Genomic DNA, 25,799 nt, shown 5'->3' with positions numbered 1-25,799 from the left:
TGAAACTCTCAGGTTACTTTCCCAGGAAGTATGGACTTGCCCCTGATGAAACTTGTACCGTCGTATGGGGGGCAGTGAATACAAGTTGTTACAACAAAAATTAAAGCGATTCGAGAACAGGCCCTAAACTGAACTTATACGAAAAATTTTGTGGGAGGTAACCGAAGGTGTGGAACGATATTACCATGGTACAATAATACAGGTAGCATTATCATGCCAGCTGATGGTAACATAATGTGTCAAATGCATTGAATTGATGTCAAATTTTGACATCTTATGTTGCCAACAATTGCCGATGCGGCTACCTGTGTATTTGTACCATGGATATTATCCATCTTCGAACTTGTGCCAAGTTTACACTTGCGCTCTAAAATCCACTGGATTTCACGAAATCCTGAAATACATCCCAGTGTTTACACTTATTTTTTTGTTGATTTCATACATATCACAATGATCAAGGTAGATGCATACGCGCAGCTGATCGAACATGAATTTTCAAAACAAGTTGTTGCAAATTGAATTAGTCATCAAAAATATACGACAATATAGAACTTTACAACTTTATTTCGAAAATTATCGTAAAACTATCTATATATTGTATTAATTGTGTATAGAACCCGTTCCCGTACCCCGAAGTCTAGCAAGACTTACACTTCTCTTTAAACAAAAATAGCGCCGAATAACACCATATTCTCCTGTTTTCTGCCATACAATTTTGGCATAGTAGAAACTAGCAACATGTTCATTATCATCTAAATACGATTGATTTTCTGCAGTTTTTGCAATTTCCGTCATTTTTTCGTTCCCGTATTTTTTAAGAAATTTGTATGGGGAAGCAATTTTAGACATTTCGCTCTTTTTTCTAACATTACCATTAAAAAAGTACGAGAACGCAATGAAAAATAGCATTGTAACAAAGTAATCTAATATTTTTTTAACATTGTTTAAAATTTTGATTCTAAAATTTTTTGTTGCAGCAATTGACCATCTACCTTGTTTATTGTGATACGTGAAAAGTGTTGCAACTTGTGGTACTTTTTCAGTCACAAACAGGGTTGTATATCATGTGTACTGTGATTTCGATGTTGATTTCGCTGAAATCACGAAATGAGATGATTTCATTTTTGTATGCGAAATCATGATAAATTTTGCTTGATTCCGCACGAAATCACGAAACGCTTTCGAAATCACGAAAAGACGCCGAATGTAAACCAAACATTATACTAAGTTTGGACAAAATATTCCCAGCAAAAAAGTTTGGAAGTAGTGCAATACAGAGTTATGATTTCAATACATCTTTCGATGCAGTCCACACGGAGTTATGAAAATGCACTGCGCTCGATACATTTTGAAGCACTCGCTTAAAGATCCCTAGCCAAGCAAGCCAATTTTTTGATCCCTACAGTCGCAGTCTTTTTTTCTGAACACAAGAAAGAGTGTTAAAATTCTAAGAATTTGTTTTATAAAAAATAAAGAAATACAAACTAAAGTTATGAACATTGCTTTAATTCACGAGACGCAAATTGTTTTTGAAGTCGAGTTGCAGTTTTTTGGAAATCTGAACTGAAGTAGGAGGAATAATGAAAAACAATTTGGATGATGAAGCAATATCAATTTTGATGTCATAAAAAGCAGAGTAGAGGAAGTAAACTTAGTATCGATCAAATTTAATGGAGAGTTTTTATAATTTTTTTTTGTTTGTTCTCGAATTATGTAATTATCGTTTAGTTGCCATTTTTTATTTCTTGCATTTGTTTGTTGTTGTAATTACGTCATTAGTGTGCTTGTCCACTTGTATTTATCTCCCCCATGTATGTGGGTATGGTAGTTCGCTTATGGCTATATCATACCATATGGTTTTTCACATGTATGTTGTCACTTTGGGTATACTAATATATAGACCAGCTGATGTCATACATGTGAAAAAGCATATGGTGTGATATAGCCATTAGTGCGAATGTGCGTCTGTGTGTTCGCTGCACAGATTCGAGGTGTTGCCAGATGTTCTGGATAATTCTAGACCAAGGAGATTTTGGGAATAAAAACTGGTTGGAACGGCAACATTGAGTTAGTTGTGTTTTAAGCGTTGAACTGAACAGATCGGTTAGAGAAGTGCTGCGTGCTAATGGGTACTTTACACGATATGTTTTTTATACCCTCAGCATTTATGCTAACGAGGGTATATACACTTTCATACGGGCAAAATGTGTCTCATCGAAATAATGGTTTTAGACCCCAAGTATGTTTGGACGAAATGTGTTTCAGACAATTTGGAGTCGATTGAGCAATGTCCGTCCGTCTGTCTGTCTGGCTGGCTGGAGCGCACGATAACTCTTGAACGGATAAACCGATTCCGTTCAAATTTTGGCTTTCGTAATATTTTACCCAAACTTAGTTTAAGTTCGAAGATGGGCTATATCGGTCCACTCCTTCCGGTACCTCCCCCACAAAAGTTCGAAAAATTGGTGCGCACGATAACTCTTGAAGGCAGTAACCGATTTGGTCCATGCTTTGCCCATCGTAAAATGTGTACCAGACTTAAATAAGGATTTAATATGGACTCAATCGGTCCACTCCTTCGGGTACCTCCCATACAAAATTTTGGAAAAGTTCGGTTTAGGGCCATCTATCTAATCGCTTTGATTTTTGTTTTAGCAACTTGTATTCACTGCCCTCCATACGACTGTACAAGTTGCATCAGGGGCAAGTCCATACTTCCTGCGAAAATAGCCTGAAAGTTGCAAAAAACCCCTATGACACCGTGTGAGGTGGTTGGAGCACAATATAACTCTCGAACGGATTTGCCAATTCGGTCCAAAATTTGGCCTTAGTAATATTTTGTTCAAACATAGTTTAAGTTTGAAGATAAGCCATATCGGTCCACTCCTTCAGGTACCTCCCCCACAAAAGTTCAAAAATGTTCGGCAAAATTTTGCGTACGGTAACTCTTGAAGGAAGTAGCCGAATTGGTCTATACTTTACACATCCTAATATATCTACCAAATATAGATCAAGTTCAAATATGGACTATATTTGTCCACTCAATCCTGTACCTCCTACACAAAATTTCGGATAAGTTCACTTTAACACCTGATATCGAATCACTTTGATTTTTGTTGAAGCAACTTGCATTCGCTGCCTCAATTACGATGGTAAAAGTTTTTGTAGGGGCAAGTCCATACTTCTTGAGCAAACAGCCCGAAGAATGTTAAAACCCCCTATGGCACCATATGCTGTGGCTGGAGATCCACGTCCATAACGGTTAATGTCGATCCATTCCTTTTAATATCTCCTCCGCAAAACTATTGATTTTTAATCCCTATCAACATTTTTGTCGGTTCACACGCCTAACATTTTTAAAACCCCCTAAATACATACGTATTTTGGGAAAAAAAAAATGTTTCAATATACACAGGCTGAGGGTATATCTCTGTCGGCAATGCCGACTGATACTTTTTTACTTGTTACATATAAGTTGTCACTTTGCATATACATTTTGTATGGGAGAAGTGACAACTCATTTGTTAAAAACATATCGTGTTAAGTACCCATAACTAGAGACAAGCTGTGAGCTTAGTAATTAAAGTCGGTTCTGAATAAGTGTAATAAAGTAAATAAATCATTTTATTTGGTACAAATCGTACTGGGGAATAAAACAACGTCTACACGGAAATTAGTTAAATCTAATTCCGTAACAATACATTTTTGCACGTATACACATACATAAGAATTGCATGTCAAATTTAATTTGACAATGAACGTACGTCAAAATAAATAAATTTTAAAAAAAATTTTAATCAGCTGTTAGCACGGGATTACCTTTTATCATTCTACCATGACAAAAACTATGAAAATATGAATCATGTTGCTATGAATTGTGTACCATGTCGTATGAACGGGTTAATTCGTGTTCGTAATTATGAGAACGACGTGATTTAATTGCTGGTATGAACATGGCATAAAAGAGAGAACGGTAACCCTGCGTTTACAAAAGACAGGACAGTTGACTTCATGTATTGATTGTCAAAAACCCAAAACTTGCCTCTGTGACGTAGGCGTCCAGACAACTGCAAAAACAGTTGTAAAATTATAAATGAAAATCATAGATTTCTTTTTGTTTTCCGTTCACATATTTTGTTTTTGTACCTATTCTTTTGTTTTCAACACATTTAAATTATCATCTCACTTCTTTTTTCACAAAATGTCAAAAATTTGTTAACCCTACTGTCTATGAAAAAATGATGGACAGCTGGGAGACAAACGACAAATGTATGTATGTGTTAGTAAATCAGAGTTGTATTTGAAGACAAACTGTCTGGTGTAAACGCCTAGTAAAGCTGGGTACACATTAGCTTTGTTCCAGAGCTAAAAAGTTTTTACAATTTGTACACCTTTTACACATTTTACCCGAAAAACCGTTCCCGTACACAAAAATGTTGTAAAATGTTCACTTCTCTTTAAACAAAAATGGCGCTGAATTACAATCCCTTTAAAAACTTTTTACTTGACAAATGTGAGCGTGTAAAAAATAGTAACATGTTTTCCGTAGTCTGATTGGCGGGTACGTCGACTTTGACATTTGTTCCAGTTTTTTGACGTATTTTCCATTTTTCCGTTTCCGAACTATTTCAAAAAACTTTTGTGTGGGGACAAGTTTTTTTACAGTTCTCTCTTTTACGAGTTTTACTATTAAAAAGTACGGGAACGAAGCTATTGTCAGTTTTGAATGACAGCTTTTGGTCTGTTCCTTTAATTTTGAAAATGGTAAAACCGGCAAAAGTAGTAAAAGTTGTAAACTGCACCCATATGAATTGTATGTTCTCTGAAGTAAAGGAACGCATTTCGAGTAAAAAGTGGTAAAACTTGAAGATTCTTGCACGTAAAGGAACAGAGCTTTTGTTGTTGCTTGCTAGTGTGGCCGTTCATTTTTTTGTCTGTTCCAGAACTTCAAGAATCTACTAAGTTTTACTATTTTTCCCGATAACATAAAGGAAAAAATGTTATCGTAGTAAAAAATAGTAGATTCTTGCAGGTTCTGGAACAGAGTATTTGTCATTCATCATGCAACCACATAAGCTGTGTTCCTTTACTTACCTGAGGTTACCATTTGCTACCATTTTTAACCAGCAAAGCGTTCCTTAACCCCAAAAAGTGGCAAAACTTGAAGCAATTTTTAAGAGAGTGAGAGAGGAGAGATGGCTCATATGCCTTTCTCTTCTTCCACAGGCTACCAGACAAATTTCTGCATTTAAAAAATGGTAGAACTGATTTTTCGACTTTTGTTTGACGATTATAGGTGTGTTCGTTTACTCAACAATTTGTACAAATTTGTACAAGTCCAGTAACTTCTTGTAAACGACTAAGGTTTTTTGCATTGTACTGTAAAGTAAACGAACAACATCCAGTAACAATTTGTACAAATTTTGAGTAAACGAACACACATTATATCACAATGAAGAAAAAAATGGACGGAAAACAGAAGAAAAAGTCGAACGCTGACAGAACAAAATTAAAAATTGCGAAATAAAAGACGAAAATTGATTTTTTATGTTTTTTTGACATTGCTACCAGATCTACCATTTTCCGTCCCTTTACTTTTGTGGTAAAAATGTTCATGAGGGAGCAATTTTGAGAAATTTTAACACTTTTCTCTTTTACCATTAAAAAAGTAATGGTCGGTTCCAGAACATGCAAGAAGCTACTATTTTTTACTACGATAACATTTTTTCCTTTATGTTATCGGAAAATATAGTAAAAATTAGTAGATTCTTGCAGTTCTGGAACATACCATAGTCGATGGTCAGACTAGCACGATTTCAACATGGCGACGTCAAGTTTATAGGCGAGGGGTATGAAGTAGTGAAACCCATGTACATGGTTTTCTGTGTTTGTTGTGTTGCCTCTTCTTGTTGTTCGTTGCAAGATTTTTTCTTCCATTTTCTTTCATTTTTATTTTCTCAAGCAAACGTTAAGAACAAAGCAAGCATAAAAAGATTTAATAAAAACATTAAATTAATGAAATAGTGAAAATTTAACTATGTATTAATATTAATTTAATTATAAATGTTAATTATTTTGTGCTGTTTTTAGTTTATTTATGTTTGTTTTGTTTTTATTGGTATGAGAAACACAACAAACGCGAATGGTAAAATAAAGAGGACACGAAAAAATCTGAAATTTCACGTTAACGTGTGTGGACACTAACGAAACTTGGAAAGAAATTTTAACGAAATTGGTTTCAAGAAACCTTGCTAGTCTGACCATCGACATAAATGAACAAAGCTATAATATTTTTGTTTTATTTTGCTGGGTTCGTATACGCCATGCGCCCAAAATCCATTTAGTTAAACACGCAATTCCCTCGTATGAAAACATAAACAGCTGATTGGAACATCAAACTTTCGTAACAACCGCAAGTTGTTGGCTGGATATTTTTCGTATTTTTGGATTTTTGTTAAATAAAGTTAGATCCAGGTAAGTTTTATTAATGAAACCTTAAAATATATGGAGCAATTTGAATGTTTTCATTCAGCTCTGATCGTGACCTAATTTTTTTCACAGGTAGGTCTCGTCGCTCTCATCACAAATACATATGTATATAACATTTATTGCGGAAGGTCTATACTTCACGAGATATAGGCCTCTGAAGTTCCGAAATGTAACTTCGCTATTTTTGAACGGATAATGATAATATGAAACCGTTGTAAAGCTTAAGGAATATACTATCATATTTATACATTTTATTATAAATAGACGGCCTTCGGCCGAGAATTTTAGATTTTCTCCTATGGACAGGTGCAAATTTAATGAACGGGAACAAAATTTTCTTTAAAATCACAAAAGTTTCTCCAAATAGCCGGCCTTTGGCCGAGGATTTAAGACTTCTTCCTATGGACAGGTGCAAATTTAGTGAACGGGAACTTTAAAATCACAAATTTTTCTCTAAAAAGCCGGCCTTTGGCCGGGTATTTAAAGCTTTCAACCATGGACAGGTGCAAATTTAGGGAACGGGAACAAAATTTTCTTTAAAATCACAAATTTTTCTCTAAATAGGGGGTCTTTGGCCGGGGATTTAAGGCTTTCAACCATGGAGGTACAAATCTAGGGAACGGGAACAAAATTTCCTTTAAAATAATAAATTTTTGTCTAAATAGTCGGCCTTTAACAAGGGAATTTTCGGAACTTCAGAGGCCCATAACTCTGGAAGTATGGACTTCCGCAATAAATGTTATATATATTTGTGATCAGGGTGACGAGACCTACCTGTGCAAAAAGTTGGTCCCGATCAGAGCTTAATGAAAACATTCAACATAAGCCAAATATATCCCCGACTATACAACATCCATTAATTTATATCTTTGAAAAATCTCCATAGCATGCGTATACCAACTGCTGCCCTCTTTGCTAAACGACAAGCACGCACTCCACAAAATGAGGCTGATGTTCCATTCCAAGAAATTTTACCCTTGCGTTTAAAGAACACTGTCAGTGGCAAAGCCGATTCCGGTTCAGATGTTGCCTGTTTACAGGAGATGTCTGTGCTCTTTGCTTGCCTTAAAGACAATGATTTTGTAGAGAAAATGTGTCACAAAGAAATCACACAATTCAAGCGATGCTATAAAGTCTATATGGATCGTAAAGCCACAGCCAAGGAAACCATTAATAAAGGTATTGTTACACCTGGCAAGGAATTGAATTATAAACAATTGAATAAGTATATGAGACGGTTCCCTAACCCTGAATAAAACAGTGTGCCGAAGTGTGTGTTGTGGTTAGACGGATGATTTAGTGTACAACAATTGCAATTTGAAATAATTTTGAAATGTTAAGTTTAATAATTTCTAAGAAATAAATGTTTTAAATATGTACATCGTTAATAATACTTGTGAACTATAGAGCAGACAATTTAACAAATCAAAATTAATGCATACATTGTCCAGAACACTAGAAAACACGTCCACCTGAGCAGCTTCCTGTAGGGCACTTTAACGACGAATAAACTTTGATCTACGAGGTCTAAAAGTGTGAAAACAAAAGAAGTCGTATCAGATAGCAGGAACCTACTACAGCCTACCCAAAAAGTATCAACGATAGGGAATTTCGTCTGGTATGTCAAACCTATTGTTGATGAGGAAGTTTTGCACAACAACTATAATCACCTAGCTAGTATGGAGTTTTCAATCAGAGAAAATCCAATACCGAAACCTTTAATGAGGTGAAAACTGCGGTACAATCTAGAAATATTGATAAGTTGTCGATTCTTCTTCCATCTCAATGGTCAAGTCTTTAAGTGTTTGATCAAAGTGATTAGTCATTTGTACAGAGGTCCACGTTTTGGAATAGCGTCCATATAATGTCACCGTCCGATTTAAGATATTTTGAAGTTTTTAAAGCCGTTTTCGAAAAAACGAATTTTATTTGGAATTCAGTTTTTGAAGTGTTAAGAAAAATTCTCCACCAAAAATTATGCACATAGGACAACATTCTGGAATAGCCCCATATAACGATACCACTCAATTTCTGGTATTTTGAAGTTTTTATCGATGTTGTCGGCCCAAATAGGATGTAATTTGGCTTTTAGGGTACATAGTGGTCAGTAAATTTCTCCGGGCATATGTAAGTCCACGTTTTGGAACAGCCCATTTGTGACTCTGCGTCCCAATTTCAGGTATTTTGGATGTTATTTGGCATTTAGGGTTAGAAGTGGTCAGAAAATTACTGACATAGGTTCACATTTAGTATGGCCCCATATAATGGTACCAGGCCCATCCCTGGTCTAAAACTATTCCTTCGGGAATGTTTGTGGAACAGTTGTTACTCATACGTATAATATTTATTTAAATTATTTTATTGTTTTTTACTATTCTATAATATTAAATAAAAATACATACATAATTGCCTTAATAAACAACATCAGCATCACCCAGACCACCTCCGCCACCCGATGATGTACTACAACCCGCCGGTGATGATTGACTTAATACATTTAAATAACTATTGGTGTGACGTGCCAAACCCGAACGTTGTTTCAATTCAAATAATTCAGCTAATAAAGTCTGTTTCTCTCTTTCCAACATAACAATGCGTTCACTCTTCAAATGACCCTCATTGGCGAGTAAACGATTCTGTTGGCGTAGACGATCTGCAATGCTATTACTCAGTGATGCCGTTGTTCTGTTGGAGGGTATTTTTGGTGGTGTTCTAAATGCCAAATTAAAATGGAATGGGAAACCACCACCTCTATCCCAGGTGTCAGCCAAAACGGAAAGGCTGCGATTAACTTCAAGAACACGAGCTCGTTGGAAATTAAGTCGTTCCTGTTGGACCTCAGACCATTGTTCCTAGAATAAAAAATATACATATGTACATTTTTTAGATGTCTATAGCCAATAAGTTTTATACATACATTCGTTGATCCCATTCTACCAAGATATTTAATTTTCTCCTGGACATTGACCAATTGTTGTAGATACCATTCTCGTGCCTTGTCCACGGCATCCAAACCCAAAAGTAGCACTTCTCTTTCTTCTTCGAATTGTTTCAAACGTTTAAGCATATTGTAATCAATACCATTCTGCAATGTATGTCTACGAGGTTCTCTACGCTTTACGGAAGCCTTTTTTAAAGGGGCATTGGAAAAATTCCCACTATCTGTGGCCGATGATGAACCACCATCCGCACTGCCGCGATAACCACATTGTTGCAAGAAATTTGTGGGTTTTTGTTTATCCTTGGCATCGATTTCATTGCGCAGCACTCCCATTTGCCAATTTTGTAAGGCATTACGTATTTCCGCCTTATCCATGACATTATTGGAATTAGTCATAATTCCGGATGGTATTGCTGCCGGATTTCCTGCATTGGCATTTAAGACTGATGCTCTTGGTGGTTTTGGCGGTGGTGGTGGACTATTATAGGCAGAACGTATAATATTGGCCGTTGTTGTTAAATCTCCATCTGAATCTGGACTAAGTTGTGGCAAACTTAATGTTCTATTCCCCGACCAGGGATTTCTTGGCAAAGGATTTTCAATATCCAATGTTGGTGCAGATGGTGGCCTTTGTGATTTACTTGGTGATTTTGTTTTCCATGTGGAAATATTATTGTTGTTGGTTGTTACTGTGTTTTTGATTGGTTGTGGTTCTTGGGTATGTTGTGAGGCTGCTGCATTGGCACTTTGTTGATTCCTTAATAGGCATAACTTTAATCCTGCACAAAATCTTTCGAAAGTTAATAGACCACTGGCCGGTGTTACTTTTCTTAGCGACTCTATAACACCTCGGGGTAAACCTTTACTACCATCATCTTGCCAACCTTTCTCGATATCAACAAATTTCACATATCCCGTGCGTTGATCATCCAAGATATCGAATAATGTTTTCATCGATTGAACAAAAGGCTTTGGCAAAGCGTCGAACGCTGATGTGGCAGTTCCAATTCCAGTGGGACCTATGCCTTGTGATAGACTATTAATACTACTACTATTCATGGCGTTATTTTGTATATTTATGGTTTGATTATTGCTTAGTACTCCAACAGGTACATCTATATCGGCAAGACGATGCATTCTTTAGTTACTTGGGCTAAAGAATGTGTTCTCTGGAAAGTAAGTAAAAACATATACATAAGTAAGTATTTGGGAAAAATCCGGTGGAACATAAAACACTTATTTTAGGGAAACATTTGTACTATTTGACGTAAGATGACAATGACATTGACAATTTAAATTACAAGATTTCTTAAAATCCGTTTGATCTTAACATGGTCTTTGGTTCTTTATACAAATTTGAAACTTTGATTTCCATTGGAAGTTTATAAAAGTTGGGACTATAGATTAGAATTGAAACTTCCGTAGACACCTAAGCCATCAATGCGTACTACCTGCGACAAGTGTAGGTTACATTTTCATTTGACTTCTAATGTAAAATAAATGATGATTGTACGTTGTCTATCTTCAAACTTTCATAATCCGTAGGTGAGTGAGTTTTAAATTAAACACAAACATGTATGTGTGTGATCATATGTGTTTTTATTTATTAATGACAATTTTATGCTAATATAAGCAGCTAATTATTTACTTATAACATCTTACATCAAAAAAATATGGCATTGTCTTTGGCGTGGGATTTTGACACACATTTTTTGTTTTCCTGACTGGAAAGAAATATGCACAGACAGCATCACTTACTATGTGACGATATAATGTTATGTGAGTGATTCACATGACCAAATATTTCCCAGATTATAAGTTATTCGAAAATGTCTCAATATTTTTTCATTTTGAAGTAATCAAATGGCATTTTATTAAAATATTGTATGTGAATTTATTGCTGATTTTAAACGTGGGATAAAATATTTTCACTATTTTTATGTATTTTTAAAGTCACGATAAATAAGTTTAAAGTGTCACAACTATTCCTATCATTTTCGTGACACCGTGGTATGTTAAGTACCCAGCTAAGATTTTTTCCGAATACATTTCGAATTCGGTCAGAATCTCTGAACAAATTTTCGAAAATTTTAGATTTTCTGAAAGAAATCGGTCCGAATTCGGAAAAAAAATTTGAAAAATTGGGGGGAATTTAGAATTTAGATTTTCTAAAAAAATCGGTCCGAATTCGAAAAAAAAATTGTGGAAAAATTCAAAGAAAAGTTCAAGGGGGTTACTCTGTATTGCGATGCGTTTGCGTTTGGTATTTTGTTAGCGCAAGATATTTGCGTTAACACACGATTTTGACATATGCTTTTGTATTACAGATTGCGGCGGTGCCAGAAAGGAAAAAAGGAACAAAAATAATGGCGAAAGGAGATACTAAAACGTATTAGAGACGCATTTAATTTCCTTACGCTTCGCATTTTCCTAACGCATCGCAATAGAGAGTAACCCCCCAGATTTTCTGAATAAATCGTAAAAAATCTTGGACGCTGACGCCTTTTATAATGAAGATTCAAATTTCAAACGTTTAGATGGATGACTTAAAATTGTTTGTCTAATGATTGGAATACTTTGCATAAAAAGTAGACAGTAAGGGGTCGATTATGGATAGCAACCCAACTCCAGTTGCGTTGCCGACAGCAAATTTAATAATAGAAATTTCCGTTTCCGTATCGATATTCATAATTGTTTATAACTAAATTAATAGCTGAAGGTTCAAAACACTGATATTGAATGGATTTAACAAAAATTTCTGTTATTTCAGTAATTTTAATTGTATGATTTTCTCATCTGGCAACACAACTACAGTTGAGTTGCTATTCATAATCGACCCCTAAGTTTGGACAAAATATTACGATAATCAAATCGGTCCAAACTTAGATAAACTTCAAAGATGGGCTATATACACAAATGATGAACACGACAACTCTCGAAGGGAGTACCCTAAAGAGAGGACCGATATGGGCTATTTTAGAAGTTAAACTAGATCTGGACATAATATTAGGAGATCAAAAGTTTGGAACAAATTTGTTGCCCCGTTCTCGAGATATCGTGCCATATGTAGTGACATTTTTTAAATATTGGGGCGAAGTTGTGGACCGGTGTTGTTCATCTTCGAGCTGAAACTAAGTTTGAACAAAATATGACGAAAGCCAAATTTTATGGGTCTATCTTGCATTGCCACTTAACTTGAGTTGAGTTGTCAGTTGTCTGCGCGACTGAGATGAAATGTTGTACTATTAATGTCAACTCAGGTAGTCGATAAACATGTTATCGATCAGTGTTTTTTCAAACTTGTGACCTCTATTCGCCAAAAAAAAAACTATTTAAAAAATAATTTGCGCTTTGGATAACTCTTTTGTGTATTCTGGACAATATTTTAATATTTTGGCTGAGTTTTCGAGCAAATTTGGAAAACAACCCAAGATTGGAATATAACCTGGCCATTGAATCTTCGGATCAATGGGTCGATCTTGCATTGCCACTAAACTTGAGTTGCGTTGTCAGTTGTCTGCGCGACTGAGATGAAATGTTGTACCATTAATGTCAACTCAACTGGGTGGTCGATAAACATGTTATCGATCAGTGTTTTTTCAAATTTGTGACCTCTATTCGCCAAAAAAACTATTTTAAAAATAATTTGCGCTTTGGATAACTCTTTTGTGGGACAATATTTTAATATTTTGGCTGAGTTTTCGAGCAAATTTGGAAAACAACCCAAGATTGGAATATAACCTGGCCATTGAATCTTCGGATCGTCAAGTTAAAAAAAAAAAAATATAAGTTCGGTGGAATTATTTTTTGATGATGAAGAAAATGTACAGGACATTGCATTGCAAATTCATTTGCAAAAGATTTGCTGCTGTCTACTCCAAAGGCGATAAATTCCCTTCTTGTGATGGACCACCACCAGTGGCGTTGAAATTTCTTTTATTTTGAGAAATTTTCTTTTTCAACTTTGCTTTAAAGTAAATCCAGACTATCTGCCACTCTTCAGGTGTTCGTGTTGGAGGTCCTTGGCTGTTTAAACTGTCCGAAATGGACCTCCACGCTTCATCCGCTGTGGCTTTGGTTTCACCAAAAACCCGAACTCATCGGGCTAAGTTTGGATTTTCACTCAGTTTATCAATTAATATTTCGAACTGTTGCTTTGTCGTTATTTTTACCATATTGATACACAAAATTAATTAATGATGCAAAGAATCAATAATTGTTAACAAAATGTTTATTTTTCCTTATATTTTACTTCTTGTTTCTTCGAAAGTGTTCACTGCAACTGAAAATTGGTGGTTGCTGAAAAACAGCCGCTTCGTCAACTGATATTCGCAACTTCAGTTGAGAGTTGCCATACGTGGATCAATTTTGACAACTGGCAACGCCACTCAACGATAATTGTTATCGATGATCGACCCCCAAGTTTTATTTGCAAAAAATGATAAGTTCGGTGAAATTATTTTTTGATGATGAAGAAAATGTACAGGACATTGCATCTATTAGAAGAAATTTGAGGGACAAGTCGAATCCATTGGAATTGCTATCTGCACTGTAAGTTGATGTTCATGTGGAAAGAACTGTATAATCAGTAAATGATTTCAGGTTTAAAGCGTATTTCCGATTGCCAAAGGATGCCGTAGTTTACATTGTGGAAACGTTAAAGGATGACTTCAAAGTAAGTTACAGATCAACAGCAATACCCCCACTTTTAAAAGTGTGCGCAGCGTTGAGATTCTTTGCGGACGGAAGTTTCCAAAAGTCCCATGGCAATGATTTCAACAATTGCATGGGTCAATCTACATTGTCGAGCGTATTGAAGGAAGTTGTCCACTTGATAGAGGACAAATTGTGCCAAAATTGGATAGTTTCGAAGTTGACGGAGGAGGAAAAAAGACATAATAAAAACCATTTTTATTCAAAAACGAAATTCCCTGGTGTAGTTGGCTGTATAGATGGAACACATGTGCACATTATGGGTCCAAAGGAGGATGTTCGTCCTCGGGCTAAGTTTGGTTTTTCACTCAGCTTATCAATTAATATTTCGAACTGTTGCTTTGTCGTTATTTTTACCATATTGATACACAAAATTAATTAATGATGCAAAGAATCAATAATTGTTAACAAAATGTTTATTTTTCCTCCTATTTTACTTCTTGTTTCTTCGAAAATGTTCACTGCAACTGAAAATTGGTGGTTGCTGAAAAACAGCCGCTTCGTCAACTGAGATTCGCAAATTCAGTTGAGAACAATTTTGACAACTGGCAACGCCACTCAACGATAATTGTTATCGATGATCGACCCCTTAGACCCGCGACGACCACAGAAATACAACCAAAGCGAAGACATGTATGAACGTATGAGTGAAAAAAGCAACAACCACATTATGTTTTTGTTTGTTTTCATTCATTTACACTGTACGTGAGAGAGAGAAGCAAATGCAAAAACAACTCAGTGGGCGCCCTCACTATACGATCTAAGCAAAGAAGCTCGTCCCTGCCTTAGACCAAACCGATTGATCTGTTGGAGAGTTATCGTTCTCTCCAGCCACTACATATGGTGCCATAGAGGTTTTTTTTTACACCATTCGGCCTGTTTTCTCAAGACGTATGGACTTGTCCCCTGTTACCGTCATAATAGAAGCAGCGAATGCAAGTTGCTTCAACAAAAATCAAAGTGATTCGAGAACAGGTTTTAAAGTGAACTTATCCGAAATTTTGTGTGGGAATTACCCGAAGGAGTGGACATATTTAGTCTACATTCGAACCTGATCTATATCTGATAGATATAATTAGGATGTGTAGAGTATGGACCAAATCGGTTACTCTCTTCAGGAGTTAAAGTGCGCACAATTTTTCCGAACATTTTTGAACTTTTGTGGGGGAGGTACCTGATGGAGTAGACCGATATGGCTTATCTTCGAAGTTAAAATAAGTTTGAACAAAATATTACGAACGCAAATTTTTAGAACCGAATCGGCAAATCCGTTCGAGGGTTATCTTGCGCTCCAACCACTACACACGGTGCCATGGGAGTTTTTTTTGCACCTTTCAGACTATTTGCTCAGGAAGTATGGACTTGCCCCTGATGAAACGTGTACAGTTGTGTGGGAGGCAGTGAATAAAAGTAGCTAGAACAACAATCGAAGCGATTCAAGAGCTGGTCCTAAACTGAACTTTTCTGAAATTTTGTGTGGGAGATTGAGTCCATATTGAAATCTCATCTAAGTCTGTTAGAAATTTCACGATGTGCAAATTTTGGATCAAATCGGTTCCTCCCTTCTAGAATTATGGTGCTCAAAATTTTTCCGAACATTTTCGAACTTTTGTGGGGGAGTTACCGGATGGAGTGGATTGATATAGCGAACTTAAACTTGGTTTGGACAAACTATTATGAAAGCCAAATTTTGGACCGAATCGGTTGATCTGTTCGAGTGTTATCGTGCGCTTCATCCAGACAGACGGACGGACATGGCTAAATCAACTCCAAATTGTCTGAAACGGATTTCGTCCAAACATACATGGGGTCTAAAACTATTATTTCGATGAGGCATGTTTTGCCAAAGAGTGAAACATCAACAAGATGGCTTTGGTACAGGCACATTCTCCTGTAGAGACCAGCAAGGTAATCTGGTAACAGATACATATAGCGTGCTCAGGATATGGAAGGAACATTTCTCCAATCTGCTGGTATCCAATAGTAGCGAAGACGATGATACCACAGATCCAATTCCAGAAGATGGTATAGAATGTATACCGGCCGGCCAAGATGAGGTAAAAATAGCAATCAACCGGCTGAAGAATAATAAAGCAGCAGGAGCCGATGGCTTACCAGCCGAGCTGTTTAAAACCGGAGGTGATGCGCTGATAAGATGTATGCATCAGCTAGTTAGCACCATCTGGCAGAAAGAACGCGTACCCGACGATTGGAACCTGAGCATCCTGTGTCCCGTCCACAAGAAAGGACATAAGACGGTATGCTCCAACTATAGGGGCATAAGTCTTCCATACCAATGTGTCTTTAGACCTGGCAAAACCACCATTGACCAGATATTTACTCTGCGGCAAATCCTGGAGAAGACCCAAGATATGCCGATCGACACATATCACCTTTTTGTCGATTATAAAGCAGCATTCGTCAATCCCCTCCGATCAAAGGTATTCCATGCAATGTCTGAATTTGGTATCCCCGCCAAGCTCATCCGGCTTTGTAAGATGACTTTAACTGATACTAGGTCCTCAGTTAAAATTGGAAAGAACCTCTCCGAACAGTTCAGTACCAAAAGAGGTTTCAGACAAGGAGACCGCCTTTCGTGTGGCCTATTCAACATTTTGCTGGAAAAGGTAATACGAGATGCAAATGTCAAAAGAAATGGGACAATTTACACCAATAGCCACATGTTACTTGCTTATGCTGATGACATAGATATCATGGGACGATCAGTAAAGGAAGTAACTGATACCTTTAGGAAGGTCGAAGCAGTATCTGCGAAAGTGGGTCTAGCGGTAAACGGCGAAAAGACCAAATTGAAGGTGTCGACGCGCAAAGCGTCCATAGAGCTCGGGCCAACTGTGGAAGTTGGTACCTATAATTTTGAGGTAGTTAAAGACTTCGTCTACCTCGGCACTGCCATAAACACAACAAACAACATCAGTTGTGAAGAATTGTATTGGCCAACAGATGCTACTTTGGTTTAAGTAAGCAATTTAAAAACAAAGCCACATCTCGTCAAACAAAAATAACACTATACAAAACGCTGATACTACCCGTGCTAATGTATGGCCCCGAAGCATGGGTACTTGCGCAAGCAGATAAGGCAGTGTTTGGTGCGTTTGAGAGGAAAATTCTTCGAAAGATCTACGGGCCGATTTGCGTTGGCGGTGAATATCGACGTCGTATGAACCACGTGCTATGTAAGCTATACAAAGACATGAATATAGTTAAACGTATCGAGATGCAACGATTGCGTTGGCTAGGCCATATCATGAGAATGAGCGATGATGAACCCGCTAAAAAGGCGTATGAATACATGCCACATGGCGGTGCACGCAGAATCGGCAGGCCTAAGCTTCGATGGAGCATACAAGTGGATGAAGAAATGAAAAGGCGCGGTATTCCAAAAAGTCAAGCGAAAAACAGAGAGGAATGGAGATCTTTTCTTAGTTCGGTCTATGGAACAAATGTTCTGTAATGGGCCAACTAAGTAAGTAAGTAAGAAGACAAAATAACAAAAATCAGTCATTTCGGTGGGATATTGACGTCACAACCTTTAGAATTACGAAAATCAGGGGGTACCGTTGTGTGGGGGCTATATAAAGGCAAGAACCTATAGCGTCAAATTTCATATCGAAAGTTTTATACCTCAAATGAACACCAAATTTCAGCCAATTCGGTGGGGGCTACATGAAGGCGTGGACCTATACCGACAAACTTATGGGTGAAAATTTTATACCCCCAGCGAATACTAAATACCAAATTTTAGCCATTTCGGTGGAATATTGAGGCCACAACCTTCAAAATACCGAAAATCAGGAGGTACCCTTCTATGGGGGCTACACCGTTCTATGGGGCCTACACGATGGTGTGGACCTATACCGATAAACTTCTAGGGGAAAATTTTATACCCCCAGCGAATGCTAAATACCACATTTTAGCCATTTCGGAGGACTATTGAGGCCACAACCTTCAAAATACCGAAAATCCGGAGGTACCGTTCTATTGGGGCTATATAAAGGCGTGGACCTATACCGACAAACTTCTGGGTGAAAATTTTATACCCCCAGCGAATACTAAATGCCAAGTTTTAGCCATTTCGGAGGAATATTGAGGCCACAACCTTTAAAATACCGATAATCGGAAGGTACCGCTCTATGGGCGCTATATGAAGGCGTTGACCTATACCGACAAAACCGAGGGGGAAAGTTGTATACCCCCAGCAAATACTAAATACCAAATATTAGCCATTTCGAAGGAATATCGAGGCCACAACCTTCAAAATACCGAAAATCGGATGGTACCGTTCTATGGGTGCTATATGAAGGCGTTGACCGTTTGCAATACCAAACATCCTAGGAGTAATAGAAACTTTTATACCAAGTTACAAAGCTTTATCTTAAAAATTGCGAGCTGTATCTTGATTTCAACAGACGGACAGACGGACATGGTTACATCGTCTTAGAATTTTACCCTGGTCAAGAATATACATATATACTTTATAGGGTCTCCGATGAATATTTCCATGTGTTACAAACGGAATGACAAATTTAATTATACCTTCCATATTATGGGGGAGGGTATAAAAACAAGTTAGGTGCCACCGTGGTGCAATGGTATGCACACCCGCCTTGCACGCAGAAGGTCGGGGGTTCGATTCCCCGGCCAAGCAACATCAAACATTTTTCAACGGTGGCAAAATACCCCTCAGTAATGTTGGCGACATTTCTTGAGTATTTCAGCCTTGACTCGGCGATAAACAGTTGGTCCCATATCATTGAGCTAAATATGAATCGGGGTGCACTCATTGATATGAGAGAAGTCTCCCTTGTCCCGTATGGGATGTTGTGGAACAATGTTTTTTGTTTGTATAAAAACAAGTAAAAAAGTATCAGTCGGCTTTGCCGACAGAGATATACCCACAGCCTGTGCAAATTGAAACACCTTTTTCACAAAAACCTTATGTATTCAGGGGGTTTCAAAATTTTGTTCGTATGAACCGACAAAACTGTTGATTAGGATTAAAGTTCAAAAATTTTGGGGAAAAGGTACTTAAAGGATTGGACCGACATAGACCATGGGGGTGCCATAGGGGGTATGGCAAGTATGGACTTGCCCCTGAAACAACTTTTACTATCGTAATTGAGGCAGCGAATGTAAGTTGCTTCAACAAAAATCAAAGTGATTCAATAGCAGGTCTTAAAGTGAACTTATCCAAAATTTTGTGTGGGAGGTACGGGATGGAGTGGACAAATATAGTTCATATTCGAACCTGACCGATATAATCCATCTTTGAACTTGAACTAAGTTTGGACTAAATATTACGAAAGCCAAATTTTCGACCGAATCGGTAGATCCGTTCGAGAGTTATCTTGCGCTTCCACCCATAAACATGGTGTCATAGGGTTCGTTTTTAAACTTTCAGGCTATTTTTTCAGGAAGTATGGACTTGCCCCTAAGGAACTTGTACAATGAATACAAGATGTTACAACAAAAACTAAGGCGATTCGAGAGCAGGTCCTAAACTGAACTTTTCCGAAATTTTGTGTGGGAGCTACTCGAAGGAGTTTACCGATTGAGTCCATATTGGAACCTGATCTAAGTCTGGTAGAAATTTCATAATGTGCAAAGTATGGACCAAATCTGTTACTCCCTTCAAGAGTTATCGAACGCACAAATTTTCCGAACATTTTCGAACTTTTGTGGGGGAGGTACCGGAAGGAGTCGACCGATATAATCCATCTTTGAACTTGAACTAAGTTTGGACAAAATATTACGAAAGCAACATTTTGAACCGAATCGGCAGATCCGTTCGAGAGTTATCTTGCGCTCCAACCACTACACACGGTGTCATAGGGTTTTTTTGTAACTTTCAGGCTATTTTCTCAGGAAGTATGGACTTGCCCCTAATGAAACTTACAGCGTCGTATAGAGGACAGCGACTACAACTTGCGTAAACAAAAAGCAAAGCGATTCGAGACTAGGTCCTAAACTGAACTTTTCCGAAATTTTGTGTGGGAGGTACCCGAAGGAGTGGACCGATTGAGTCCATATTGGAGCCTCATATAAGTTTGGTAGAAATTACACGATGTGTAAAGTATGAACCAAATCGGTTATTCCCTAAAAGAGTTATCGTGCGCACAAGTTTTGCGACAATTTTTGAATATTTGTGGGGGAGGTACCTGAAGGAGTGGACCTATATGGCCCATCTTCGAACTTAAATCGAATCTGGACAAAATATTTCGATACCCCAAATTTGAACCGAATCGATTGATCCGTTCGAGAGTTATCGTGTGCACCAGCCAACCAGACAGACAGACAGACGGACGGACATTGCTAGATCTACTCAAAATTGTCTGAAACGGATATCGTACAAACATACTTGGGGTCTAAAACCATTATTTCGATGAGGCAGATTTTTGGTCGTATCAAAGTGTAAATACCCTCTTTAGCCTAAAGGCTGAGGGTATAAAAATTGGAAATATACTGAAATATACCACTAGTTGAAAAAGTGTTCGATTTCACTCAGAAATCCCAATATACACACTTTAGCATAAAAAAGGCTAAGGGTATATCAATTTTGATCCGTGAAGAATGTATGGACAGTCGGTCCCGTCCCAACTATGTATATCCTTTGCTCACTTGTTTTAATACAGTTCTCTTCTTTCCAACTGTAGTACTCTCATGCATTTGTATATGTTAGCTATTAAGTTAGATAGTGAGGACTATTTTCTTGGATCCTCTAATGGACTTAGGTAAATGTATTAATTTTTTATACCCTCAGCATTTATGCTAACGAGGGTATATACACTTTCATACGGGCAAAATGTGTCTCATCGAAATAATGGTTTTAGACCCCAAGTATGTTTGGACGAAATGTGTTTCAGACAATTTGGAGTCGATTTAGTAATGTCCGTCCGTATGTCTGCCTGTCTGGCTGGCTGGCTGGAGCGCACGATAACTCTCGAACAGATGAACCGATTCGGTTCAAATTTTGGCTTTCGTAATATTTTGCACAAACTTAGTTCAAGTTCGAAGATGGGCTATATCGGTCCACTCCTTCCGGTACCTCCCACACAAAAGTTCGAAAATGTTCGGAAAATTTGTGCGCACGATAACTCCTGAAGGGAGTAACCGATTTGGTCCATACTTTGCACATCCTGAAATGTGTACCAGACTTAGATAAGGTTTCAATATGGACTCAATCGGTCCACTCCTTCGGATACCTCCCACACAAAATTTTGATAAAGTTCACTGTAGGGCCATCTCTCGAATCGCTTCGATTTTTGTTTTAGCAACTTGTATTCACTGTCCCTCATACGACGGTACAAGTTTCATTAGGGGCAAGTCCGTACTTCCTGAGAAAATAGCCTGAAAGTCGAACAGGTCTGCCGATTCGGTCCAAAGTTTGGCCTTAGTAATATTTTGTCCAAACATAGTTTAAGTTCGAAGATAAGCCATATCGGTCCACTCCTTCAGGTACCTCCCCCACAAAAGTTCAAAAATGTTCGGAAAAATTGTGCGTACGATAATCCTTGAAGAGAGTGGCCGAATTGGTCCATACTTTACACATCCTAATATATCTACCAGATATAGATCAGGTTCAAATATGGACTATATTTGTCCACTCCATCCGGTACCTCCCACTCAAAATTTTGGATACATGTTCACTTTAAGACCTGATATCGAATCACTTTGATTTTTGTAGAAGCAACTTGCATTCGCTGCCTCAATTACTATGGTAAAAGTTTTTTCAGGGGCAAGTCCATGCTTCTTGAGCAAACAGCCCGAAAGGTGTAAAAACCCCATAGGCACCATATGTATTGGCTGGAGATCCACTTCCATAATGGTCAATGTCGATCCATTATTTTTAGTATCTCCTACGCAAAACTTTTGATCTTTAATCCTAATCAACATTTTTGTCGGTTCAAAAGCCCAAAATTTTTAAAACCCCCTAAATACATACGTTTTATGGGAAAACATTTTTTCAATATACACAGGCTAAGGGTATATCTCTGTCGGCAAAGCCGACTGATACTTTTTTTAATAGTTTTTAATCACAATTGTACAATTTGCTTCCGATAGTTCACATTTTGTCCAGTGCATAAAGAACTTTTAATTAAAAATGTCTTTATTTATTTTGCATGAAGAAACAAACATTGCTTTGTTGTTATTGATTACTATATTTAATTAAAAACTTCATTCAACACTTAATTTCACTTTTTATTGGTTTCATTCACTATTAAGAATATTGAATATTAAAAACGTTTTATTCACATTCTTTAGAAACACACTATTGATTCTATAAATATTGATTAGAAAACCACAAATATTTTCATGTTTTTTTTATGTTTCAATTTCCATTAATCAAATACCAACAACACTCACTTCAACATTCCATTCAGTGCTACGATATCGAAGGAAATAAAACCAAACAAAGGCAAAATTTTTTAGATTAACACAAAAAACCAACTATGATCAAACATGTTTGTTGGCGCAGACGTTGTAAGCGAACTAATGAAGAAAACAAAACAAAAGACTTAGGACACAAACCTGATTTTATGCATCAGCCAAATCTTGTTTTCTTGGCGGATGGTTGGTTGATTGGTTTGTTGGCTGGTTGCTTGATTTGGCGTGTTTTTTGTTTGTTTTTGAAGTTTCTTGTTTCTGATGCTGGTCAATGTATTTTAAATGCTCTTAGAAGAAGACGAAAAAAAAAACGACAACAAACCTATATACCCACATACATACACATGAATTTATGTACGTACATATAAGGCACTATCAACAATTTATGTTTGTTTTATTTCTTTTTTTCCACCATCATTCATTTAATTGGCCATTGGCCACAGGAATTGTCACACAAACATAGTAATCAAATGTGCATAACTTGTGTAATCAAGCATTAAATAATCTTTGCAATGATGTATGTATGTTTTTTGTCTTCCTTTCTGCCTCTTGGCAATTGATATGCAACACGTGTTTACCGACCAACCAACCTGTCTTTGTCTCCATAGTTTAGTTCAGTTTAGTTTATTAAGTGTTATCTTACATTTGTTCATTTAATTGACTTGAAAATAATTATCGTCAATCCAATTGAGCGTTGAATTTGAGATGTTTAATGTATGACGTTGCGGGTTATACTGAATGATTTTCAAATATTTTGTTCGTGGAAAAAATCTTTGCCGACTTGGATGCTGCCTAGAATGCTGCTAACTATCGAACTTCTTCTTCTTAAAGTTTCACAGCATCGCCCAAGACAAGGTTATTTTTGTGCAGCCAACAGCATTTTTCTGCTTCATTTTCATGGGTTTTGTGTTTATTTTTTTCGGTATTTGCCTTCTCTTGCAGGTACTTGCACTTTAGAGTTGTTTAACCACAAAATATTGAACTTTGAGCAAAAAAAAAAAAAAAAAGACTAACGTACATATGAGATATTCCACTTAAGTGGAATATCAAGAGAGACGTGAGGCTAAAGAGAATCCTTCACCTCTCAGTACACTTTATATGCCAAATAAAAACTGAGAATTTTCGCAAGCCAAATGTCCTAATGTTATTAGGGACTGGTTCTATGATCTGTGATCACAAAGCTTCTGGAGTTAGTTGAGAAAAGTTTGTCTGGGAAGTTGAGAAGGTGAAGTGTGTTGTGCGGATGAAGTGTGTTGTGCGGATGAAGTGTGTTGTGATGTGAGGTAAATTGGTAAATTCATCTGTGTGAATGTTAGGCTGACTTCCGAAACGTATCAACACATTGGAATTTATAGATTTCGACAAAATATTTCAGATGTACACTAATGCAACTGCGAATGGATCAGAAATAAAAACGACGCATGATTGCTTTTAAACTGCGTAAAAAATGAGGAAACGTGTATTTCAATACATAGCTCTGCAGTAGTAAATTATAATGGTATTATAAAATACAATACTTAAGCGAGATAGATACGCATTGATCAGACTGGCGTAATAGGAAAGCTAATCCCCCACTTCCACTTCTGGTGCGACCTTATCTTGCTTGAGCCGTATATGGAATGTATGGGTGTAGCAGTCAGGTGTTCAACTGCCGGGGTAGATTTGCTGAACGTATAGGCTGACTTCCGAAACGTCAGTAGCTTTGTATTCGAGCATGAAACTAGAGATTCGTAGGTCGAGTTCCCCACTACTGCAATGTCATAAAATTACTCTAGTATGAAAATCGATCTAAGAACCTGGAAACAAAGCAACTGATTTTTCGGAAGTTATCCATATATCCCGCTGATAATTTTGAAAGATGATATCCGTCTGGTATTGAGGAATTTTAATACTCGTCATAAGTTGTGGCATTCGGTCATCGGATACCAATGCTGGCTGAGCAGGTAGATAGAATTAACTGAGAGTGTCACATTTCGCCAGACATAACCTGGTAACCCGCCCGATTTCATAACCTCTGAACGCCGCACTTTCATTAACCATGGTCTAGTTTCGGAGAGCTCTCTAATCACCCCTTCGGAGGTCTGGTCAGCCCTCTGATATTCCGGTAGTAGAAAGGACGTTCCGAAACATCATAATTGCTGCAGACTGCCATGTACCTGCGTAAATGGCGGGAGTAGGTGTATCTCAGCGTTGTCCTGGACTCGTCCATGGGATGGACTTCGACAGGGACTATGTTACTGCATGAACACAGCCCTCAGTGAGTCGCCGTCATCAGTGTACGCGACTCCCCCGCAGTCCCCCAACAGCAGCCGCACACGGCAGCGCTTAACACCAGCCATTGCTGTTCCAATTCCCGAAAATGCATCCTGTTTGCAATTTAATTGTAATGGACTCCGAGGTAAGACCGAGGAAATAGTGTATTTCATGAGTCACGGTGCTCTTGAAGCAACTTTAAATGGAAGGTACTTACACCTAGGAAGTTTTGCGGATTCTGAAACTACAATGTTCATAGATGAGAAAATTCAAAAAACAAAAAAAAAAAAAAAAAAATCGCCGGAGCGCTTTTTGAATAAATCGCGATTTAAGTTAATATTTTTAGGGGTTGTTTAGGTTTTCACGATTTTGCTTAGAAACCGCAAATGGGATTAAATTTTGTAGTAATGAAAATTCTCTACAAGATTTACCTTTATGATAATTTCGTAGGTTTTACCGTTATTGAGATATAGAAGTTCAAATGTGGACAATGCATTGACTGTATCGTCTCTGGCATTACTGCAATTTCTTAACTTAAACTTATATATATCAAAAAATTTACAACCTAGGAAAAAGATACGAAAGACAATCTTGTAGAGAAATTTCACAGCTACAACATTTTGTTTAGTCCCATTCCGATAGGACTGGAGGTTTTCCAGCAAAATCCTGAAGACCTGAGAAAAAAATCTGAATTATTGATCTGAACTTCTATATCTCAAAAAGGGTAAAACCTACGAAAATATTATGCAGGTCAATCTTGTACAGAATTTTCACTGCTACAACATTTTCTTTAGTCCTTTTCGATAGGACTTGCGGTTTCCAAGCAAAATCGTGAAAACCTAGAAAAAACCTAAAAATGTGAACTTTGACCGCGATTTATTTAAAAATCCCTCCAGCGATTTTTTCTTGTTTTTGGATTTTTCTCACCTATGAACATTGCTGTTTCAAAATCCGCAAAAACTTTCCAGGTAGGCCTAAGCTTAGATGAAGCAAACAA

At 37.3% G+C, this 25,799-nt stretch overlaps 2 protein-coding genes across 3 annotated transcripts; one reads left to right on the top strand and one right to left on the bottom strand.

The window, feature by feature from the left end:
* The first annotated feature begins 6,355 nt into the window (after window positions 1–6,355).
* Window positions 6,356–7,868, top strand: LOC141405765 (small ribosomal subunit protein mS37). The gene is made up of 2 exons (XM_073990450.1): window positions 6,356–6,474; window positions 7,376–7,868. Exon 2 carries the CDS (start codon window positions 7,377–7,379, stop codon window positions 7,743–7,745), a length of 369 nt encoding a protein of 122 aa, XP_073846551.1. The 5' UTR covers window positions 6,356–6,474; window position 7,376; the 3' UTR covers window positions 7,746–7,868.
* A 959-nt stretch (window positions 7,869–8,827) lies between these two features.
* Window positions 8,828–22,619, bottom strand: LOC141405043 (suppressor APC domain-containing protein 2). 2 transcript variants are annotated; one of them, XM_073989012.1, is made up of 3 exons: window positions 22,529–22,619; window positions 9,407–10,599; window positions 8,828–9,341 (listed from the first exon to the last, which is right to left on the bottom strand). In XM_073989012.1, exons 2-3 carry the CDS (start codon window positions 10,565–10,567, stop codon window positions 8,901–8,903), a joined length of 1,602 nt encoding a protein of 533 aa, XP_073845113.1. In that variant the 5' UTR covers window positions 10,568–10,599; window positions 22,529–22,619; the 3' UTR covers window positions 8,828–8,900. The 2 variants fall into 2 exon arrangements, with proteins under 2 accessions (XP_073845113.1, XP_073845112.1); XM_073989011.1 differs by lacking the exon at window positions 22,529–22,619 and adding an exon at window positions 10,882–11,463.
* Window positions 22,620–25,799: the final 3,180 nt, after the last annotated feature.

Source organism: Musca autumnalis, unplaced genomic scaffold, assembly GCF_047663935.1.
Source record: "Musca autumnalis isolate F117 unplaced genomic scaffold, ASM4766393v1 scaffold_5, whole genome shotgun sequence".
NCBI classification, from domain to species: domain Eukaryota; kingdom Metazoa; phylum Arthropoda; class Insecta; order Diptera; family Muscidae; genus Musca; species Musca autumnalis.
The sequence above is the reverse complement of the archived record's forward strand: the minus strand, read 5'-3'. Positions and strand labels throughout refer to the sequence as shown.

What these genes read in the sequence shown, in the direction of transcription:
- LOC141405765 (XM_073990450.1), top strand. Translation starts at nt 7,377, where the DNA reads ATGCGTATACCAACTGCTGCCCTCTTTGCTAAACGACAAGCACGCACT.
- LOC141405043 (XM_073989012.1), bottom strand. Translation starts at nt 10,567, where the DNA reads ATGCATCGTCTTGCCGATATAGATGTACCTGTTGGAGTACTAAGCAAT. An exon ending in GTAGAATGGGATCAACGAAT is followed by an intron (nt 9,342 to 9,406) that starts GTATGTATAAAA and finishes TTTTTATTCTAG; the next exon opens with GAACAATGGTCTGAGGTCCA.